The sequence below is a fragment of the Quercus lobata genome, chromosome 4, assembly GCF_001633185.2.
Source record: "Quercus lobata isolate SW786 chromosome 4, ValleyOak3.0 Primary Assembly, whole genome shotgun sequence".
NCBI classification, from domain to species: domain Eukaryota; kingdom Viridiplantae; phylum Streptophyta; class Magnoliopsida; order Fagales; family Fagaceae; genus Quercus; species Quercus lobata.
This window is the reverse complement of record NC_044907.1, coordinates 18,542,996-18,567,182: the sequence shown is the minus strand read 5'-3', so window position 1 is coordinate 18,567,182 and position 24,187 is coordinate 18,542,996. Positions and strand designations below refer to the sequence as shown.

Sequence of the window (24,187 nt, the reverse complement as noted above, 5' to 3'; positions counted from 1 at the left end):
AAAAAAAACAAAGCAAATCACTGTCATGACTCATGCCATCCCCTCCCTCCACCGCCCCAAAAAAAAAAGAAGAAAGAAAAAGAAAAAGAAAAAAAGAAGAGGCAGCGTGGCCCTTGAAGAAGAAGAAGAAAAAAAAAAAAGTGAAAGAGAGAGCCAACTTTGCCACAGGAAAGCAAAAGCTTAAAAAAAAAAAACAAAACAATTGGGGGCATTTTTGTCAATCAAGTAACAGTGTGTTTAGAAAGGCTGGAGGAGAGAGAAAGAGAAGAGAAATGAGAAGAAATGTAGTCTTTTCCTTTATTTGGTTACCATGGAAAAAATAAAAGAGAAAAAACTATTTCCATTAGGTCCACATTTTTGCAATCCGCCCAAATTGGATATTTTTGAAGGGAGACAATGGTTATAAAAAATGGGCTCACATAAATAATATAATATGACATAAAGTAACATATTTGTCCAAAATTTTTATGCATCTTTTACATTTGTGTGGACATAAAAAAAAATATATATATATATATATATATTTTTTTTTTTTCCTTTTTTTTCCTTTCTTATTGCAAACCAAACAAATGAAAAAGAAATACATTCTTTTCTTTTCCTTTTCCCTTATGAGTTCTCTCCCTGTTTCCAAACATACACAAAATAATTGATTTCTTTTCTTTTCTTTTCTTTTCATTTCCTTGCTATCATTCATTTCTTTTCTCTTTTTTTCTCTCATTTGTAACCAAACAAAGCCTAAATTACACCCTTACCTCATTTTGGTGGGCCAAGAAGAAAACACTTCACCCCACCATTTTCTTTTTTCCCCTCCCCCTCCGACCAAACGTATTTTAAACGGGCACTAATTCAAGTTTCACACCCAATAAATTGACCTTAGATGGCCAATTGTAGCTAGGCCTAAACTACATCCCTAATTAATTGCTTGTCTATTACAAAGAAGAATAGAAGGTAAAGAATCTCACATCACTATTCACTTCTGATTTGAGAATGGAGGAGGCAGAAAGCTCTGCTTCTATCCACAGCTTCTACGACCGATACTATTCCACTAATAATTCTGAAGAAGATGAAGAAGAAAATGATGATCATCGAACCAAAAGCCGCAAACACGCACCAATCTTAGAAGAAGGTGAAGATCGAATCAGCACCTTACCTGACTCCATCCTCCTCACCCATCCTCTCCTTCTTGCCCACCCAAGAAGCTATCAAAACAGGCGTTTTATCCAAAAGATGGGCCTATCTTTGGACCTCCGTTCCCTCTCTCAGTTTCGTGCTCGAAGACCCTCACTCCAATGGATATTACAACAAACGCTTTGAAAATTTCACCAAAGAGATGGATCGCATGGACGATTTCATCAGTGCCGTAGATCACACCCTGCTTTTACACAGGGCTCCTAAACTCACAAGCTTCTCAGTTCGATTCAGGTACACGACAAGCCGAAAGGCTCGCCTCGATCATTGGGTTCGTTTCGCCACAACTGCCAAAGTAAACCAACTTAGTCTAGATTTATTTTTACGACATATTGTTGATATCGATCTTGAAGGATACCAATTACCTCAGCATCTCTACGCCAATGAGTTTGTTTCTAAATTCAATTTTAGTTACTGCATAATTTTCCCTAATGGGTTACTACATTGGAGTTCACTCAAGCACTTGTGTATTGGGCAATCGGCCTTGTGCGATGATGTGATAAGGGAAGTGTTAATGGGTAGTCCTAGACTTGAATCCTTGGAATTGCATGATTGTTGGGATTTTAATCGGTTGGATATAGTGTCCGAGAGTTTGAGAAAGTTGGTGATAGAAAGCTATATGATAGATATGTTGGAAGGTGATGTCCGTGAGTTGGAATTGGAAATTGTGGCTCCAAAGATCCATTCTTTGGAAATTCTGGGGAATTTTGAAAAGATTAAGTGTCGGATAAAGGATGTGTCGGCATTAGTTGAGGCTAAACTCGATTTTGACATGCGGAAGAGTCATACTTATGATTACCTCGCCGAGTATATTAAGAAGTATTATGAGGAGGAGGAAGGTTATAGGGAGTACCAAGACATTGTGAGAGACATTCTTGACAGTGTGCATCATGTCAAGAAACTCACTGTTGGCAATTGGTGTCTCATGGTTAGTTTTCTTTAATAACTCTCTTTGTTTCGTTTGTTTTTCTTGATTGCTAATGTTGATTTCTATTTGCAGAGATTAAGGTTGTATCTTTTGTTGTTGGTAGTGTCATTGCTTGGCTATATAAATTAAATAATGCACAGCATCTATTGCATTTTTAGTGGCAAGTTATTGTACTATTTGATTTTGCTTTAAATATTTTAGATTACTACCAAAAGGAAAAATCACCATACTCTCTATTGTGAGTTGGGCTTGGAGGCTAAGGCTGTTGTTGTTGCGAGTTAGGCTTTTTCTCTGGAGCATCTTGATTTCAATCCAAGTTGTAATCGATCCACAATTAAAGGACCTGATATTATTGGTCCAATTTCATGGGCACAACTTTTGAGTTAGAGACACCTACTTTTAGTTTCATGATAAGATGTAGGGCACCTGTTTTAGTGCCAAATAATGTTTCATCATGATAATCTGTCAGCTCTAAATCAAGGTCTTGGTGCATAAAGTATATATTGACATTTATGTAACTTAGCGTTCTGTAACACATGTTAAATAATTTGTTTTGCTGATGTATTTTAAAATTGACCATGTTATTTGTTCTTGGATTCACTTTAACTTATTGTGTTTTACATCTTGCTTTGATGGACCTAGATTGTATCTATAATGTCAGTGAAACATCTGCCTACTCCATTGTCAAAGTGCCAATGTTTAACAATTGTAACAAGCATGGAAAAATGGAGCCTTCCTGGCATTGGAATCCTACTTCAAAGTTCGCCTTACGTGGAGACATTGAATATTGACTTCCCACTCTCCTACGTTATGAAACCGTTGGCGGTATGTTTTCTTGGACCAGTTTCCCAAATGTCATATCCAAGGAACTTTAATGAAGGGTTAATTATTATCACTAATATATAGTATATAAATAAAATTTAGTTCAATGGGTCTATCTATTTACGGGGTCAAAATGATCCAATGAGTTCTAGACGTAGAGAGTAAATGTTGATTGTTGACTTTTTGAACTTTGAAGTGGTTGTTTTGTGAACTATTTACCCAAAACCTTCTCATTGATAATACATCTTCCTTTTTACAACAAAGACATCAGTAATAGTATCGAGTAAAAGTCATTCGTGGCCAAATTTTTATCCCGGATTTCAGGCATAGACAACGAGAAGACTTTTTCACTTAAATTTTATATAATTTATTTTTAAGTGTCAAGAGGCAATTCTCTAAGCTTCAAGTTGCTGGACATTGGCTATTCTAATGGTCTACTGAGCCTTACTTTGGATTTATTTGAGTTTAGTGATTTGGGTTGGGGTTCGTAGTAAAAATCCATGTTCGACTAGGAATAGGTATTGGATAGTTTGCTTTCTATTCAAGAATCATTATTATTATTATTATTATTTTCTTTTTCATTTTCTCCATAACTGGTGAAGCTTTGTTTGGAGTTTCATAGGAGGTGTGATGCTTAGAAGTTCCTTCTTTATCTCTAAATTTTTTCAGCAACTTGAAACCTAGCATTCATACATTGATTAGGATTTGGTTGGGTCCATTCCTCTTGTGCCTTGGACCTGTCAAGATTATGACATGTGGCCAAAAGTGAACACGTATCATAATTCTTACGGTCCAGTGCATAGGAGTATTGGCCCCAATCTTTACCCATTGATGCATCACCCTTTAAACCCTAAAATCCAAAATCACATATCCACCAAAATAGCCTCAATTACCCCATGAAAAGGCTAAATACTATGCACGAGTTACTTTTCATAGCAACCCAAGTTTTAGTTATTCCCTTTTGTTGGATCTCCAAATCTTACTACTCATTTTGTCATTAGAAACCCTTATAATCCTTTTTTCTAGCCTTTTTCCTTTCAAAACCTAATTATAAATTCTTAAAATCCTAGATGTCCAAAGCCGATTCAAGAATTCCAAATTTGATTTGGCTTTGTTCCCTTCTCTTATGTCAACTCCATTATAATGTGACAAGATATCATAATTTAATAGTGAACTTCAAAATGGGCTAATGTACTTTTATTTTGCAGTATCTAGTAAGTAGATATGATGAAGTGAACCATTGGAAATCAAAGGAGATCTATTTCAAGTTTTTGTTACAATGCCTCAAGTCTATCAAGATCAAGCTTTTTTATTTTGAAGGAATCCACACAAAGGAATTCATTTTCTTGGTACAATTTCTACTTACGAATGCAAAGGTGTTGGAGAAGATGGTTATCACTAACGTTGTGCCTATGCGAAATCCAACGCCTAATATGCTACTTAAATCTCTACGAGTAGCTCTAATGTTGTTAAGTTTCCCTAGATCCTCTCCTCATGCAGTGGTTATGTTTCCATATCAGTAAAATCATTTTAAGTTTTTTGATCCTCTTAAACAATCAAAGTCACATAAATACTATGTATTTATGTAGATTATTCTGGTTCAATGAACTCAAATCTTGCTATGAGTTTGCTTTAAGTTATGATTTCATATACTTATGTTTTCTTAGTGATGTTAAGCTTTCCTTTGGATATATTCATTGTAAATGTCAATGGTTATGTTGCTTATAAAGATTTCCATTTGATTTTTATCACTTTGCTGTTTCAAACTTTTAATAACATTGTTTGATACACTTACTTTGATACTCTATAAAATTGAGTGATGCTAAAATTACTAGTATAATTTTATTACATAAGTCTTAGAAATGCTACACTTTTAACATGCTACAAGTTTTAGTGTTTTACTATAAAAAAAAAAAAAAAATTATGTGGCAAGTATATAATTGGTGGCACTTTAACATATAATAAATGAATGTTTGAACCAATTTTATTTTTCAAATTGGTGACGCGCCAATTTTGCAAGAGTTTCATGGTAAAATTTGTAGTATCTCTAACATTTTTCAAGCAAATTAGTCATGTTAAATGTAAGAATAATGTATTTTAAATAAAACAAGTTATAATATATAAAAATTAACTAAATTGATGTAAAAAAAATTATTTAAGTGATATTTGAAAATAAAAAGGCACATTTAAAGTTTAGCCCTTAAGCCTAAAATTGTGCCCTAATTATATTCTTTATTTTGTTAAACTTTCTAGTATATTAATGAATTATTGCTTAATGAATGTTGCTATAGCTACAAGTAATACAATTTTTACTACGTTGTGCTTACCAACTATGTGTCACTAATCACGACAAAACATTTCACACATTCTTAGTACGATTCACGACAGTACATTTCACACATTCTTAGTATATTCTTAGGGTCTGTTTAGAATCTGTTTATTTTGCTGAAACTAAAAACTTTTTACTGAAAGTATTGTAAATAAAAGTAAAAGTTAGTTGGAATAGTACAGTGGGACTCGTGAATAGTATCAAAAAGTGTAACGGGGCTCATGAATATTAGCAAAAATAAACTGAATAGTAAAATAAACTGACCTTTTTAATTTTGAGCCAAACATACACTTAGTACATTTATATTGTAAAACTTGTAGTACATTTTTCATTTTCCTTAGATCAATTAATTTTTTATTGAGAGAAATTAATTATTATTTACCAGCTGATATCCCCACCTAGTGCATTTTCCAAAATTTTTAAAGTAATTATCCTATTAACCCATTGGGTTCATCAATAATATTATAAGCTGTAATTATAATCTCCGTAAATTACTCCATGTGATAGGAGTGTATGTAATCTATAATCACTTTTTCGTTTATGGGATATATGTTATTTCAAAAAACCAATAAAAATTCAGAGAAGATGACAACCGAAGGGAGAAGAAGATGATCCATGGGGTTGGGAAGGTCTAGTAATGACAGGTTGAAATTAAAGGACAACTTTTACGGTGCGTAGAATTCCTTGTGTACATCAGATGAAATGGCATTAAGGGTTATTAGTTTAGTGGGAAAAGGAGAGGAAAAGCCCTAAAACTATAAACCAAAGAAATCAAAAGAGTCATTATTATCTTTTAATTGATATTTAGACTTAAAACCATGAACTAGAGAATACAAAAGGTCATTATCTTTTAATTTGTGCCGATCTAGGAAACAAAAAGTTATTATCTTTTAATTGATATTTAGTCTTAAAGCGACGAACCAAAGAATAAAAGAGTTAATCTTTTAACGTGTGCCTGTTCATTAAATAAAAATAAAAATAAAAATAAAAAATTCTTTTAATTTGTGCCTATCAACAAAGAGTCATTATCTTTTAAAGACATAGAATTCTAAAGAAAAGTCCCACACCTTCTTTTCATGGTTCAACTTCCAGAAAAGACAGCGTCCCTTATTCGCCTGGGGAAGAAGAAGAAAGAAGAATCGAGCGATGATCATGGAACCAAACGTCTCAAACGCTTGTATTTTGGGTACAATCCTTGCCTGACGATGTGATAAAAAAAGTGTTATTGGGTTGTCCTAGACTTGAATCCTTGGAATTGCATGAATGTTATGATTTTTATCGGCTGGATATAGTGTCCGAGAGTTTGAAAAAATTGGTGATAGATTCATATTATGGAGATTGGAGAGGTGGGATGGGACGTGGAGTTGGAATTGGAAATTGTTGCTCCAAAGATCGAGTCTCTGGAAATTATAGGGAAATTTTATAATATGAAGAAGTTTCAGATAAAGGATGTGTTGACATCGGTTGAGGTTAAGCTTGATTTTGAAATACCCGAACCGGATGAAACTGAAACTGACGATGACTGGGACGATATTTGTAAGGGCTGTGAAAACATTGTAAGAGAACTTTTTGAGAGTCTGCATCAAGTCAAGAAACTTATTGTTGGCAAAAGGTGTCTCTTGGTTGGTCTTTCTTGATTACTCTCTCTATCAAATTTTTTTTCCCCGTTGTTTCGTTTGTTGAATACAACACATGATATTTTTCTTGACTGTTAATGTTGATTTCCATTTGCAGAGACATGAATTTATCAAGATTGTATCTTTTTACAGTTGGCAGTCTCTCATTGCTTTCCTAGGCTTGAATATAGAATAATGCACAGCATCTAGTATTCTTTGTTTTTTTGGTAAATTTTGTGATTTACAGAAGTATTGGAAAATTACCATACTCTCTATTGAGTTGGGCTTTAGCCGACCCCTAAAAATTTGAGATTATGGCATGGTTGTTGTTGCTGTGAGTTGGGATTTTTCTGCTGAGCATCTTGATTTTAATACAAGTTGTAGTCAATCGATAATTAAAGGACATAACAGTATTTTTCCAGTTTCATGAGTTGAACTAGTAAGTTATATACACATGCTTCTAGTTCAACGATGAGGTGTAGGGCACTGGCTTTAGTGCCCAATAATGATTCGTCATGATAATTTGTCATTTGTCAACTCTAAATCAAGGTTCCGAAAAAGCCTCTTTTATTTCATTGTCTGCATATATTCTGCCCAAATCATGTTAGCTAAATTGTTCTCTGTCAATGTATGTTACAATTGGTCGTAACATTTATTCTAATGTTCACTTTACTTATTGTGTTCTGCCTTTTGCTTTGATGGACCGAGGTTCTATCTATAATGTCAATGAAACATCTGCCTTCTCCATTGTTAAAGTGCAAATGTCTAACGATGAAAACAAGTTTGAAAAGATGGGATCTTGCTGGCATTGCAAGCCTGCTTCAAAGTTCGCCTTATGTGGAGACGTTGGTTATAGACATCATATCCTCCCAACTCAAGGTATGTTTTACTTGGTCCAGTTTCCTGAATGTCATCTCAAGGGAACTTTAATGAAGAATTAATAATAATCATTTTATATATATATATATATATATATATATATATATATATATATATTAGTTCAATGCGTCTATTAAGGGGAAGTAATAAAAGGCCATGATTTTGGATAAAATAAAATGGATGAAAGAAATGCATTTATCTTGTTGAGGATCCATGATGTACCCAAAAATTTTGGGACTAAGGCTTTGTTGTTGTTGTAATTAAATCTATCTATTTATTGGGTTAAAATGATTCCCTCGAGGAGATGGGCCCCCTTAATCAACCTTCTCATCAACTATATATCTTTCTTTTTACTTTAAAGAAGTAATAGATTTTGGAAATCCCTTTGTTTGAATAAGAGGTCATTTATTGCCAAAGTTACTATCTAGAATTTTTGGCCTTGGCAATAAGAAGCCAATTTTACTTTAATATTAATTTTAATTTAGTTTTAAGTGTTAGGGGCAATTCGGTAAGTTTCTAGTTTCTAGACATTGGCTATTCTAGTTGTCCATTAAGACTTATTTATGGTTTTATTTAAGTTTAGTGATTTAGTTTGGACTTTGTAGTAAAATTTTATCATGTTCCACTAGCAATAGGTATTAGTCATCTGCTTTGGAGTTTCTTCTTTATCTTTAAATTTTTTTCAAAAACTTGAAACTTAGCATGCATACATTGATTAGGACTTGGCTTGGGTCCATTGCTCTTACGCACCGGACCCATCAAAATCATGACACGTTTCCAAAAGTGGACATGTATCATAATCTTGATGGGTCCGATGCACAAGAGCATTGGACCCAATCTTTGCTTATTAATTTTTCACCCTTTAAACCCCAAGATCTAAAATCACCTATCCATCAAAATAGCCCCAAAAACCCCCCATGAAAAGGCTAAATATTGTGCACAAGTTCCTGTTCTTAGTCCTTGAACAACAACCTAAGTTTTAGTTATTCGACTTTGTTGGATCTCCAAATCCTACTATTCCTTTTCTCATTAGAAACCCTATAATCTTTTTTTCTTACTATTTTCTAGCCTTTTACTTAGATAATTCTAAATCCTCAAAATCTAAGATGTCCAAAGCTGACTAAGGAATTCCAACTCTGATTTGGCTTTGTTCCCTTCTTCGTTGCCAACTCCATTACAACCTGACAAGATATCATAATTCAAAAGTGAACTTCAAACCAGACTAATGTACTTTCATTTTGCAGTTCTAATAAGAAGCTATGATGAAGTAAAACATTGGAAATTAAAGGAGGTCTATTTCAAATCTTTACTATGACTCCTCAAGAATGTCAAGATCTGTGGTTTTGGAGAAATTTTCTATAGAAATGAAGTATTCAATTTAGTGGTACAATTTCTACTTAAGAATGCAAAGGTGTTGGAGAAGATGGTAATCATTGAACCACGGACTAGGCAAAATCCAACACGTAATATGTTACGGAAATCTCTACGAGTGGCACAAAAGTTGTTAAGCTTCCCCAGATCCTCTCCTAATGCAGTGGTTATGTTCCCATATCAGTAAAATCATTTTAAGTTGTTTGATCCTCTTAAATGATCAAATTCTCATCAATACATTGTAGTTATGTAGATTAGTTTGGTTCAATGAACTAAAATCTTGCTATGAGTTTGCTTTAGCTTTTAATTTACTTATGTTTTCCTTGTGATGTCAAGCTTGCCTTTGGATATATTCATGGTTAATGTCAACGGTTATGTTGCGTATAAAGTTTTTGATTTGATTTTAATCACTTTGCTTTCAATAAAATTTTTAGATATTTCCAATATCTTAATGTTCCTTTTTACTACAAAATACATATAAATTGACATGATAATAAATGTGATTAGTATTACATCAATAACATGAACAAATTTTTTTAATTAATTTTTGTTTTTGTTTTTTTTTAATGTTTAGAAGTTGAGATATCAGTTTGTAAGGCTTAGAGCATCTGCAGCCCAACTTGCAAATGGCATATGTAACAACATTTTAGCATTCACAGCCTAATTTCCCCCAGCAACCCATATTGCAAATGCATCCTATTGCAAAAATATTTGCAATTGTGCTACAGTGCGATTCTAAATGTAGAATCGCACTGTAGCTCAATTGTTAAACAAAAAACATTATTTTATTCTCCCACTAACTGAAGCTCTCTTCTCAACACTCTCTCTTTCATTTCTCTGTCTTCTCTTTTCTCTCCTCCTTTTGTTCTATAGCTGCTCTCTCCTCTCCTGAAACCCAAAACCCTGTGTGGTGGTGGTGGTAGTGGCAGAGGTAGGCGTGGATCCTCCAATACGACGTCGTCTTCCCTGTAGCGGCGGCCTGGGTTGTGTGGTAGTGGTGGCGAAGTGGGTCTGGGTTGGTGGTCTGTGGTGGGTTGATTTGTGATATGGCACGGCGGTGGCAATGGATGTGGGTATTCGGTGGTAGTGGGTAGTGGGATTTTGGGTCAGTCCTTGTGCGGCGGCAGCATGGTGGGAGTGGGTTTTGGGTCAGTCCTTGCACAAAGACTCATTTCAGGTGGTGGTTTCTATGGTGGTGCTGTGGAGTTTGGGTTTGGGTTTTAGATTTGTTGTGATTTGCTTGTTTGATTTGGGTGATTTTGGTATAGATTTTTTGTTGTGATTTTGCTGGGGTGGCAGGTGGTGCAGCAATGGTGTTGTTGATGGTGGTGATGGCAGCTTGTGAGATCGGCGTGGGATTGATGGTCTAGTAGTTTTTGGGATGGGTTTTGGCCGTGGGTATGGGTTGTTTTGGCCGTGTGTCTGGTGGTTTGCTATTGAGATCGGCGTGGGTTTGATAGTCTAGTAGTTTTGGTGATGGGTTTTGGCCGTGGGTATGGGTGGCGATGGGTATGGTTGGTCAGGTTCATGGTGGTGGGTATGGGTTTGCTAGAGGTTGAGGAAGAAAGAGAGGAAAAGGAAGAGAAAAAGAGAAATAGTAAAAAAAGATTAAAAAAGAATATTTAAATAAAATGGAAAAAAAAAATAGAGTTTTGGGATGTTGGGGGTATTGTAAAATGGTATGGTATAATTAATAAAGTAGCTTTTTGAGATGGTAAAATAGGATAGAATGGCATTTCGGGTTGTGGATGCTCTTATATGTGGTAAATTTTGAAATACGTAGTATTCCTAGTATTATTCATAAGATTTTAATCAATTATAATAGCCCCTGGGGAAAAATTTTCCTTTTCCTCTCTTTTAGTCTCATTTCTATCATTTTTTACAATAATAGATTGGAATTTTTGATACTTTAATATTTGGGGTGAGGGGATATCAATCCTACTTTTCCATTGAATAAATTAGTGGAGTTACAAAACTCTCGACAATAGATTAGAATTAGGTTTAGGATTAATGGATTTTTTTTTACCTACATTAAAGAATAACTTTTATAATCCTTTTAAAAAGAATGTAATCTGTTCATTGGCTTAGATTTTAGAACTTTAGGGTGATAGATATTGTCCATAACCATATGCTCCTCTTTTAACTATTTGTGAAATATGTTGTCTTTAGACTTATCTATATCTTATTAAAAACCGAATACATTTGACTTTTGGTTAACATCATGAAATTTGGAATGATGCCTTACAATTTTATATGTCCTTATTTTAATATATTATTTTTAGTAATTTTAAATTATATTGTATGTTTCAACATTCTATTAGAATCTTGCCAAATCTTCAAATAATAGAATAGATATTTTTGCATACATGATAAAACACAATCATAAAAATTGCATATTAATAATTATCATAATTATTAAATTTTATATTTAGCTAAAAGATTATATTTTGTTAAACTTTCTCATACATTATAATAAATTATTGATTAATTATTTTCTTTTATTATGCACTAAGCTTTTAGTTACATCTCTCACTCAAAAGAAGGTTACTTTTTTTTTATTAGAATCTCAAAAGATGGTTACTTGTGTAAGTTGGTTTCTTTAAAAAAAAATTTAAAAAAAGAAGAAAGAAAAATTATATTTTTGTTAAACTTTCTCATACATTACATGGATTATTGATTAATTATTTTCTTTTATTATGCACTAAGCTTTTAGTTACATCCCTCACTCAAAAGAAGGATACCTTTTTTTCTTAGAATCTCAAAAGATGGTTACTTGTGTGTGTTGGTTTCTTAAAAAAAAAAAAAAAAAAAAAAATGATGAAGGTTACTTGGTTAGTTGGTTGTCTAATTCAAGTTTCAAACCCAGTAAATTCGGCCAATTTTTAACTGGGCCTAATCTGCATTCTGCAGCCCAAATTAATTGCTTGTCTATTATGAAGAAGAATAGAAGGTAAAGTTCGGTATTCACTACTGTTGAGTTGAGAATGGAGGAGGAACAAATCTCTGGTTCTATCAACAGCTTCTCTGACCGATACTATCCCAACGATAATTCCAGCCATGATACAAACCCCAATTATTATTATTATTATTTTGATGAAGAAGAAGAAGAATCGAGCTATGATCGTCGAACCAAACGAAGCAAACACGCAACAATCTTTGAAGAAGATCGAATCAGCGCCTTACCAGACTCGATTCTTCTCAGCATCCTCTGCTTCTTGCCCATTAACGACGCTATCAAAACAGGCGTTTTATCCAAAAGATGGGCCTCTTGTTGGACCGCACAAAGTTCGATATTCGATCCCAGTACGACACAAACCTAGATCCTCGCCTCGATATTTGGGTTCGTTTCGCCACAAATGCCAAAGTAGACTAACTTAGTTTACATTTATCATCTCCTTATCTTTCTCCGGATCCTATCGAATACCAATTGCCTCAGCACCTCTACGCCAACGAGTTTGTTTCTGAATTCAATTTTAGATTCTGCAAAATTAAGCCTATTGGGTTACTACATTGGGTTTCACTCAAGCGCTTGTGTATTCAGAAATCGGCCTTGCGTGAAGATGTGATAAGGAAAGTGTTAATGGGTAGTCCTAGACTTGAATCCTTGGAATTGCATGATTGTTATGGGTTTCACCGGTTGGATATAGTGTCCGAGAGTTTGAGAAAATTGGTGGTAGATAGCTATTTGATAGATATGTTAGATATGTTAGAAAGTGAGGAGCGTAAGTTGGAATTGGAGATTGTGGCTCCAAAAATTGTGTGTATAGAAATTTTGGGGTGTTTTAATATGAAGTGTCGGATAAAGGATGTGTCGGCATTGGTTGAGGCTAAGCTCGATTTCAACATGCAGAATGGATATGATAGTGATGAGAAGGAGGGTGCTTGTGAGAAGTACCAGGACATTGTGAGAGACATTCTTGAGAGTGTGCATCATGTCAAGAAACTCACTGTTGGCCATTGGTGTCTCATGGTTAGCTTTCCTTAATAACTCTTTTTGTTTCGTTTGTTTTTCCTTGATTGTTAATGTTGATTTCCATTTGCAGAGATCAAGATTGTATCTTTTTATTGTTGGTAGTGTCATTGCTTGGCTAGGCCCTACATATAGAATATTGCACAGCATCTAATACATTTTAATGACAAGTTGTTGTACTATTGGTTTTGCTTAATACCAAAAGGAAAAAGCATTTTGTTGATTTATATGAGTATTGGAAAACTAATATACTCTCTATTGTGAGTTGGGCTTAGCCAACCCCAAAAATTTGGGACTAAGACGTCATTGTTGTTGTTGTTGTGAAGTTGAGCTTTTTGTCCTGAACATCTTGATTTTAGTCCAAGTTGTAAAGAATCAATGGTTGAAGGACCTGATATTATTGGTCCAATTTCATGGGTTGAGCCTTTGTATTAGAGACACCTACTTTTAGTTTCATGATAAGATGTAGGCACTTGTTTTCGACTTTTAGTGCCAAATAAGGCCTTCTTTTATTTCATTGTCTGCATATATTGACACATGTTAGCTAAATTGTTCACTGCCAATGTATTTTACAATTGGTCATGAACTTTGTTCTTGTCATTCACTTTACCTTAATTTTACCTTAATGTGTTTTGCATCTTGCTTTGACGGACCTAGGTTGTATCTATAATGTCAATGGAACATCTGCCTTCTCCATTGTCAAAGTGCCAATGTTTAACAATGAAAACAAGCATGGAAAAAGGGAACCTTCCTGGCATTGCCCGTCTACTTCAAAGTTCGCCTTATGTGGAGACATTGAATATGGACATCACATCCTCCTACTATATAGGGTTAGAGGTATGTATTTCTTGTTCCAATTTCCTATATGTCATATCAAACGAACTTTCATGAAGGCTTAATTCTAATCACTAATTTTTATTTTTGTATTTTGTTACTTTTTTAGCTCAATATGTCTAACTATTTATGGGGTCAAAATGATCCCGTGAGTTCTTGACGTAAAGAGTAAATGTTGATCGTCGACCTTTTTGATCTTTGAAGTGGTTGTTTTGTGTACTATTTACTCAAAACATTCTCATTGACAATACATCTTTCTTCTTACAGCAAAGAAATTAGTAATAGATTTTTGGAAATCCATTTATTTAAGTAGGAGGTCATTCATCGCCAAAGTTATTATCCAGAATTTCTGGCATAGGCAACCAGAAGACTTTTTCACTTAAATTTAATTTAATTTAATTTTAATTGTCAATGACAATTCTATAAGTTTCAAGTTTCTGGATATAGGCTATTCTAATAGTGTATTGAGCCTTATTTGGTTTTATTTGAGTTTAGTGATTTACTAGGAATAGGTATTGGCTAGTTGCTTTCTATTCAGGAAGAATGAGTTTTATTTTATTTATCGGAAGTTGTGAAGCTTTGTTTGAAGTTTGTGTGATATAAGAGGCATGATGCTTAGAAGTTTATTCTTTATCTTTAAATTTTCAGCAACTTGAAATCTAGCAAACACATTGATTTATCAGCCTTTAAACCCTAATATCCAAAACTTTAAAATCCTATGTCACCCCATAAAAAAGCAAAATACTGTTCACGATGTCACAACCTTAGAACAGCAACCCAACCAAAGTTTTAATTTTCCCCTTTGTTGCATCCCTAAATCCTTCAATTATTTTTTCTCATAAGAAACCCTATAATCCTTATTAGCTACTATTTTCCAACATTTTTCTTACCAAATCCTAACCCTAAATTCTCAAAATCCAAGTTTTCCAGAGCTTACTCAAAAATTCCAAATCTAATTTGGTTTTGTTCCTTGTCCTACGTCAACTCTATTATAACATGACGAAATATCATAATTTAAAACTGAACTTTCATACCGATGTACTTTTATTTTGCAGTTTCTAAATAGACGCTACCGCAGCTCTTACCTTGATGAAATGAAACATTGGAAATCAGGAGAGATCTATTTCAAGTCTTTGCTAGTATGCCTCAAGACTATTACGATTTTTGGTTTTGGAGAAAGGTTGTTCCACATGAAGGAAGCATTCATTTTAGTGGTACAATTTCTACTTAAGAATGCAAAGGTGCAAGAGAAGATGGTTATCACTACATCGCGGGATATGCAAAATGAAAGGCGTATTCTGCTACTTGAATTTCTAAAAGTGGCTCAAAAGTTTTTAAGCTTCCCCAGATCCTCTCCTCATGCAGTGATTATGTTTCCATATCTGTAAAATCATTTTAAGTTATTCCTTCTCCTTAAACTATGAAATCCTCATAGATACACAATAGTTATGTAGAGTATTCTAGTTCAATGAACTAAAATCTTGCTATGAATTTGCTTGCATTGTGGTTGTCATGTACTTTTGTGATTTTTTAGTGATATTAAGCTTACCTTCAGATTATCTACCTGTCTTAGTGATATTAAGCTTACATTCGGATTTTCTACTTGTCTTAGTGATATTAGAATTATCTACATGTGTTAGTGATATTAAGCTTACATTCGGATTATCTACTTGTAGTCTTGTAGAGTAGTCTAGTTCAAAGAAGTAAAATCTTCCTATGAATTCATTTTTCGCTTTGCAGTTTAAACTTTCAATGACATTGTTATGTTTACAATATCTTCAATTCTTTTTTGCTACAATATAATAATTAAGTAAATGACAATAAATATGACTAATGTCACATCAACAATTTAATAAGTATATTTTTTAATTGATTTTTTGTTTGTGTTTACGGGTTGACATGTCAATTTTTTTTTTTGTTTTTTTAATATAAGGTTTATCTATGACTTCCTCTCTATAAAGATTTCTTTTTTTGTTTGTGAAATAATTTGCTTACACAAACTTAAAGAAAAGAGAAGAGACAATATAACACAAGAAATTTTACATGGTTCAACAATACACCTACGTCCACGAGAGGCAAATGAAATAAAATTTCACTATAATTTGGAGATTACAACATAAACTTGAAGGCATTCTCAAAAACCCAAACTTGGTTCTCTTTTAAATAAATAAATACAAAACATCCTGTTGTATTTAGCCAAAAGTTGCAGCAAAGGCTCTTACTCTTTTTCTCTATGCAACTCATGTCTCTACAACTTTGCTCTTCCCTCTTGCTCACCCTTGATTTATTCTAACTAAAAGTTCTCAAGATAAAGCAGAAGAACAAAATTTCTCTCAAAACTAGTTTGGAGAGAGATGTAACAAATTTCTCTCAATTCCTCATATATTTTTATATTGAGTATGAATTCTGAAAATCTAACCGTTAGATTGTATGTTTTTATTATATCCTTCATGTTTGCAAAATTTCAAGAAAATCAAAGATGAATTGATATGTCATCAAAAAAATGTTAAAATTTCAAATTTTTGTAATCTAAAATTATGTATAACAAATAAGTTTATTGGTTGAATAGTAAGTAACATTTAATTTGAACAAATTTGATTTGTATGTTAAGAACATAAGTAATATAAAATTCAATGGTTAGATTTTCAAAATTCACACAAAAAAAGAGACATATGAGAAATTCTAGTTTATTGGTTTTTGTTGTTGTGAGTTGGGATTTTCCTGAGAATCTTGATTTTAATCCAAGTTCTAGTTAATCAATAATTAAAAAGACCTAATATTATTGGTCCAATTTTATGAGTTGCACTATTGACTTATAGACACCTGCTATTAGTTTCTTGATAAGAGGGCACTTGCTTTAGTGCCAAAGAATGATTCGCCATGATAATCTGTCAGCTTTTAATCAGGTCTTGGCTTTCCAAAAGGGCTTTTTTATTTCATTGTCTTCATATGGGATATATTGACATATATGTAAGTTAGTGTTCTGTACAACATGTTAGCTAAATTGTTCACTGGCGATGTATATTACGATTGATTTTGTTATTTTTTCTCACTTACATTACCTTATTGTGTCTTGCTTCTTGGTTTGATGGACCTAGGCTCTATCTATAATGTCAGTGAAACATCTGCCTTCTCCATTGTCAAAGTGCAAATGTTAAACGATACAAACAAGCATGGGAAAATGTGATCTTCCTGGCATTGGAAGCCTCCTTTAAAGTTCCCCTTATGTGGAGACATTGGTTATAGACATCACATCCTGCAACTACATGTGGCCAGCGGTATGTATTTCTTGGACCAGTTTCCCAACTATCATATCAAAAAACAATGAAGGATTAATTTTAATCATTACTTTAAAAAAAAAAAATTGGTTTAATGTATCAATTAAGGAAGTAACAGAGCCTATGACTTCGATAAAGTAGGATTGTGGAAAAGAATACATGTGGCCGACTTTAACTAATCTTGTTGAGGATCCATGGCTTTTGTTGTTGTTGTTGTAGTTCAATGTGTCTAACTATTTAGGGCTCAAATGATTCCCTCGAGGAGAGTTTGGCCACCGTAAGTTCTCAACGTAAAGAGTTAATGTTGATTGTCAACCTTTTTTAAGTGGTTGCTTCTAAAAACCTTCTCTTTGACAATGCATCTTTCTTTTTACAACAAAGACTTCAGCGATAGATTTTTGAAAAATCTGTTTGTTTGAAAAAGAGGTCATTCATTGCTAAATTTACCGTCCAGAATTCTTACTTGCCCAAAAAAAAAAAAAAAGCTATCCAGAAGGCAATGAAATGCCAATTTTACTTTAATTTATTTTTAAGTGTAAGGGCTATTATGTTAGTTTCTTGTTTCTGAAAGTTGGCTATTCTAATAGTCCATTAAGTCTTATTTTGGTTTATTTCAGTTTAGGGATTTAGTTTCGGCTTAGTCATCTGCTTTCAATCTGAGAAAAGTTTTTTTTTTTTTTTTTTTTTTTTCCCAAAAGTTATGATGCTTTGTTTGAAGCTTGTGTGATATAAGAGGTGTGATGCTTAGAAGTTTATATACACATTGATTTATCGCCCTTTAAACCCTAAAATCCAAAAGTGTTAATTACACTTTACTCATTTGTGTCATGTGCCATTTTAATGTTGTCTACCCTTGGTTTAAAAATTTTCACTTTAGCGGGTCCCCACCTCATCACTTTCATCATTGAAAACATGCAAAACCTATGAAAAACAAAAAAATTAAGATCTGAAAAGGGTATTTGTAAAGATTGTCAAAGTTAATTAAAAATTTCATTTTTCCCTATCTTTCTTTGACTAAATGATCTTTGAATTGATTTTTCCCCCCAATTGAAACTTAGCTTTAAAGAAACTTGAAGATTTTGTTGAAGTTACTTCCTTCCTCACCGCTTCTGCCAACATTGATAGCATTCTCAACTTTGATCTTCATTTGTCTAAAAGCAGCAACAAATTCCTTCCACAATGAAATATAATCCCATCCCAATCTTAAAACAGTAACAAAGTCAATGCCTATCAATAAGGTAGTGGACATAAAAATTGAATAGAGTCCCTAACTCCCGATCACAATTGGCAACTCTTTGTTCAAGAATTCGAGATTTATGTTTTTTCTGATCTGATGCCTTCATGAACCAATCCCAGACAAAGTTTGGTCTTATTTTCCTTCCCCACTCAAACCCATTCGATCCTTGACTAGGAAATTACTTCAGCAGACACGTGTTCAAACTTAGCCTTATAAAAAACCCATGATGGTATGAATCCTACATTAAGCACCCTAGTTTCAAGCCCTTGAACATCCTGTATCACATATCAAACCCCAATCAAATTTTTATTGCTCCTTGGCAAAAATTGATTTCAAAAAATTGGATATTTGCATAGACCTACTTGAAGATTCAAAGTTGAGTTAGCATCTGGCATCTTCAAAACAATCTATGCCTCACCCTGCACATCAAATTAGATCTATGAAATTTTGGACACAGACACAACACAAGTGTTATGTTTCAGCTTGGACATAGCATGTTAGAGACAGCAACTTGTTAAAATTCAGACCATACATATGTTGCAGGACCAGCATACTTGGTACAAAGAAAAGGCATTTCTTTTTGTTGATTGGTAAGTGAAAAATAGAAAAGGCATTTCTTATACATTAGTTAAGAAACTCTTCTAGTCTTGGTACAAAGAAAAGGCATTTCTGGGTCAATTTCTTTTGGTCTTGTATGTGGTTTTAGATTCATGAGGGGAACCTCATTTGAGTGAGGATGAGAGTCATGCAGGTGAACCATTTTTTTATATGAATAATGTTCTTGAGTCAAAGCATAAATAGCTTCCACAATTTTTGCAATAACCCTTTCAGGTCTTATTTCTTTGATTTTTTATGGGTTTTGTTTTTATTATTATTCGATTTTAATGTTTTTAATGGTGGAAGTGGGTAACGGTTGCATAATGGAGCCAATCTTGGGTGGATAGATTGACACTTTTAAAACCATGGGTAAGCAACATTAAAATGACCCAGACCATAGGTGGGCAAAGTGTAAGTAACCCAATCCTAAATCACCTATCCATCAAATAGACTCAAATGCTCCCATAAGATACTCTACATGGGTTATTTTTACAGCCTTGGAACAGCAACCCACATTTTAGTTTTTCACCTTTGTTGCATTCCCAAATCCTACTATTCCTTTTTTCAGTGGAAACCCTATAATATTACTATTTTCCAACCTTTCTCCTACCAAAACCTATCCCTAAATCCTCAAAATCTAAGTTGTTCAAAGTTGACTCATGAATTCCAAATATGATTTGGTTTGTTCCCTTCTCCTATGTGAACTCCATTATGACATGATAAAATATCATAATATAAAAGTGAATTGCAAAACATGCTAATGTGCTTTTATTTTGCAGCTTGTAAGAGACTATGATGTAGTTAATCATTGGAAATCAAAGGAGATCTATTTCAAGTCTTTGCTACTACAACTCAAGCCTGTCAAGATTTTATGTTTTGCAAAAACCTTCCACAAAAAGGAATCCATTTTAGTGGTAACATTTCTACTTAAGAATGCAAAGGTGTTGGAGAAGATGGTAATCATTGAACCACGGACTAGGCAAAATCCAATTATGATTATGAATATTCAAACCCCAATAATTCTGAAGGAGAAGAAGCCATTTTCATTTTAATTTTAATTTTATTTAGTTTTAAGTGTTAGTGGAATTCTGTAAGTTTCTAGTGTTTGGAATTGGCTATTCTTTTATTTATTTATATTGTTTCAAGTTTCAACATATGACATTTATTTATGATGATTGTGCTTTTTATCATCAGACCAAAATACCAATAATTTTTTAGTGTAAGCGGGGATTGAATCTCAAATTGATTATTTATCCAATCGTCCAATAAGTTTTACTTTGGTTTTATATTTAAGTTTAGTGATTTAGTCTAGGCTTCATAGTAAAAGTTCAATATATATATATATATATATTTGGGTGAAAGTTGCTGAAAAAATTTAAAGATAACGAAAAAACTCCTAAACAAATGACTAGCACTAGACCCAATCTTTGCCCATTGATTTATCACCCTTTAAAACCCAAAATCCAAAATCACCTATCCATCTAATTAGCCCCAAACACCCCATGAAAAGGCTAAATACTAGGAACAGCTACTTAAGTTTTAGTTATTTCCTTTTGTTGAATCTCCAAATCCTACTATTCCTTTTCTTACTAAAAACACTATCATCCTTATTTTCTTATTATTTTCTAGCCTTTTTACTTTCAAAACTAATCCTAAATCCTCAAAATCTAAGATGTCCAAAGTTGACTTGGGAATTTCAAATTTGAATTGGCTTTGTTCCCTTCTCCTGCATCAACTCCATTATAACAAGACAAGATATCATAATTTAAAAGTGAACTTCAAAATGGAGTAATGTACTTTTATTTTGCAGTTTCTAGACAGATGTTATGATGAAGTAAACCATTGGAAATCAAAGGAGATCTATTTCAAGTCTTTGCTATGACACCTCAAGATTGTCAAGATCTTTGGTTTTTGAAATTTTTTACACACAAAAGAAGTATTCATCTCAGTGGTACAATTTCTACTTAAGAATGCAAAGGTATTGGAGAAGATGACTATCACTAAACCACGGTTTATGCGAAATCGAACTTGTTTTTGAGGTCGTGAATTTCTACAAGTGGCTCAAAAATTGTTAAGCTTCCCTAGATCCTCTCCAAATACAATGATTATGTTCCCATATGAGAAAATCGTTTTAAGTTGTTCAATCCTCTTAAATGATCAAATTTTCATAAAAACATAACTAGTTATGCATATTAGTCTGGTTCAATGAACTAGAATATTGCTATGATTAGCTGTTGATTTCATGTACTTATGTTTTCGTTGTGATGTTAAACTTGCTTTAGGATATATTCATGTTTAATGTCAATGGTTTTCTTGCTTATAAAGTGTTTGATTTGATTTTAATCATTTTGCTGTTTCAAACTTTCAATAACATTGTTAGATATACCCAATATCTTATGGTTCTTTTTTGCTACAAATATGTATAGATTGACACGAAATAACATGAAAATAAATGCAATTAGTATCACATTAACAACATAATAAACAAATTTTTGCAATATATACATATATATATATGTGGGGCCCGGCCCAGAAATAATGGGCTATTCCAAATTCAGGCCCGTCCGAGGAGCGTTCTGTCCGAAGAGAAACCACGTATGAAGCATTACTCAAACCCATAAACGCCAGGGAAACATGTCCGAGGAGTAACTCCTCCTCGGACATCACGAAGCCCAGACGAGGAACTCTCCCCAGCCACTTCAGTTCATCCTCCCAACATATAAAATGAATAAAATCCAAAATATCCCATGGAGAGCTACCACCACATTAATTGCGCCCCAACCACCCTCTTGGTCGCATTAATGAGGAAATGACCCCTGAACAGTACCGCCTTGGCCTCTGCAACTCACATGGGGAGAGATGAAGGCGTCTGATGGGATAGCCACTCAAGTAGGTGCTTAGATAGTCAACAAGTGTAGGGTTGAGATGAGAGAAGGGAACTATATAATGTAGTGGAGTCCCTTAGAGAAGGGGACGAAAATTTCTGTATGAGGAACTAAAGAAACAAACTTATACGTGAGAGATCCATTCTGGTGTTTTTATTTTTTGTAACAATGCTTTCCATGTATCAGACCGAACAGACTCACTGAGACCAAGTTCTTTGACCCATCCTCTACAAATATTTATTGTGGGTTGCGCTTTGGGCCAGGGCCTGATCAATCGAATTTGGGCCAGGAAAATCGTGCAACTACAATATATATATATATATATATATATATATTTATTTATTTATTTATATATATATATTTATTTATTTATTTATTTGTGTTTTCAAGTTGAGATATAAGTTTGTAAGGCTTATATGCATAAAATTTTGTAATAGTACTACTCGAACTATTCATAAGATTTATATAAATTGTTATAGCCTCCAAAAAAAAAAAACGAAAATACCCTTTCTTTTCCTCTCTTTTAGTCTCATTTCCACCCTTTTACAATAATAGATTGGAAATTTTGATACATTAATATTTGGGGTGGAGGATATGAATCCTCCATGTCTTTATTGGAAATATCAGGCAACACTGACTAATTAAGTTACAAAGTTCTTAGCTATATATTGGAATTAGGTAGAATTTAATTGGTTTAGAATTAATAGATTTTTATTTTTTTATTTTACCTACATTAAAGAATAGCTATTAGAACTTTAGGAGTAGATATTATCCAACCATAATCTATATATATTTTTTAAACTATTTGTGAAATATGTTATCTTTTGACTTATCTATATTCTATTTAAAACTAAAGACATTTGAATTTTGGTTAACATCATGAAATTTGGAACATGAGCTTTTGATGCCTCACAATTTTATGTGTCCTTATTTTAATATATTATTTTTAGTTAAGTTTAAATTATATTATATGATTCTCAAAAAAAAAAAATATATATATATATATATATTATATTTCAACATTCCATAAGAATCTCCCCCCCCCCCCCCTTTTTTTTTTTGATATACTTCTTCCTTGATCTTCAAAAGATAGAAAGGATAGTTTTGCACTTGTAACAAAACACAATCGTAAAAAAATGCATATTAATAATTATCATAATTATTAAATTTCAAATATAACGAAATTTATTTAAAAAAATTATATTTTGTTATACTTTCTTGTGCATTACATAGATTATTGATTAATTAATTTCTTTTATTATAACTAAGTTTTTACTTACATCCCTCGCTCAAAAAAAAGGTTACTTGTGTGTGTTGGGTCTCTTCTTTTTTAAAGGAAAAGAAAAGAAGAAGAAGAAGGAGGAGGAGGAGAAGGAGGAGGAGGATACTCGGTTTAGAATTAATAGATTTTTTATTTTATTTTTACCTACATTAAAGAATAGCTAGAACTTTAGGGGTAGATATTATCCAACCATAAGCTATATTTTTTTTAACTATTTGTGAAATATGTTATCTTTAGACTTATCTATATTCTATTTAAAACTAAACACATTTGAATTTTGGTTAACATCTTGAAATTTGGAACATAAGAGGCTGTTTGGATAGCCTATTTCCATAACTCAATTCTCTGTTTCCATAACTCATAACTCAAAAAATGGTGGGACCCATAGCAAAAAGGTTGTTTGGCAAACGATAATTCTGTTTCCATCGCTCAATTCTCTGATTTTTGAGTTATGAGTTATAGAAACTGAAAACACATTTTGGCTGTTTTCAGTTTCCATAACTCATAACTCAATAGCATTTTTGTAATTAAACACACATGAGGGACCCACTAATCATAACTCAGTCGCGTCTTTTCCTTTTTTTTTTCTTCCCTTTCTTCTCCTGGGTTCGGTCTCCCCGGTGTTCTTCCTCCTTTTTTTTTTTTTCCTTTCTTCTCCTGGGTTCGGTCTCCCTTGTTCTTCCTTTTTTTTTTCTTTTCTTTTTTCCTTTCTTCTCCTAGGTTCGGTCACCCCTATTCTTCCTTCTTCTTTTTTTCCCTTTCGTCTCCTAGGTTCGGTCTCCCCAGTGTTCTTCCTTTTTTTTTTTTTTTTTCCTTTCTTCTCCTGGGTTCGGATGTTCTTCCCTTTTTTTTCTTCTTCTTCTTTCACTAGGTTTGGTGACTTTTTTTTTTTTTTTTTTTTTCCTTTCTCTTTCACTGGGTTCAGGTGATCTGAATTTTTTTTTTTTCCTTTCTTCTTTCAATGGTTCAGT

At 33.1% G+C, this 24,187-nt stretch overlaps 2 protein-coding genes across 2 annotated transcripts; both read left to right on the top strand.

Annotated features, from left to right (window-relative positions):
• Nucleotides 1-889: 889 nt before the first annotated feature.
• Nucleotides 890-4,590, top strand: LOC115983151 (F-box protein At5g03100-like). The gene is made up of 3 exons (XM_031105776.1): nt 890-2,116; nt 2,759-2,941; nt 4,147-4,590. Exons 1-3 carry the CDS (start codon nt 1,331-1,333, stop codon nt 4,459-4,461), a joined length of 1,284 nt encoding a protein of 427 aa, XP_030961636.1. The 5' UTR covers nt 890-1,330; the 3' UTR covers nt 4,462-4,590.
• Nucleotides 4,591-12,076: 7,486 nt separating this feature from the next.
• LOC115983503 (putative F-box/LRR-repeat protein At3g18150) lies at nt 12,077-15,330 on the top strand. The gene is made up of 3 exons (XM_031106210.1): nt 12,077-13,103; nt 13,761-13,940; nt 14,993-15,330. Exons 1-3 carry the CDS (start codon nt 12,714-12,716, stop codon nt 15,323-15,325), a joined length of 903 nt encoding a protein of 300 aa, XP_030962070.1. The 5' UTR covers nt 12,077-12,713; the 3' UTR covers nt 15,326-15,330.
• The last annotated feature ends 8,857 nt before the right edge of the window (nt 15,331-24,187 follow it).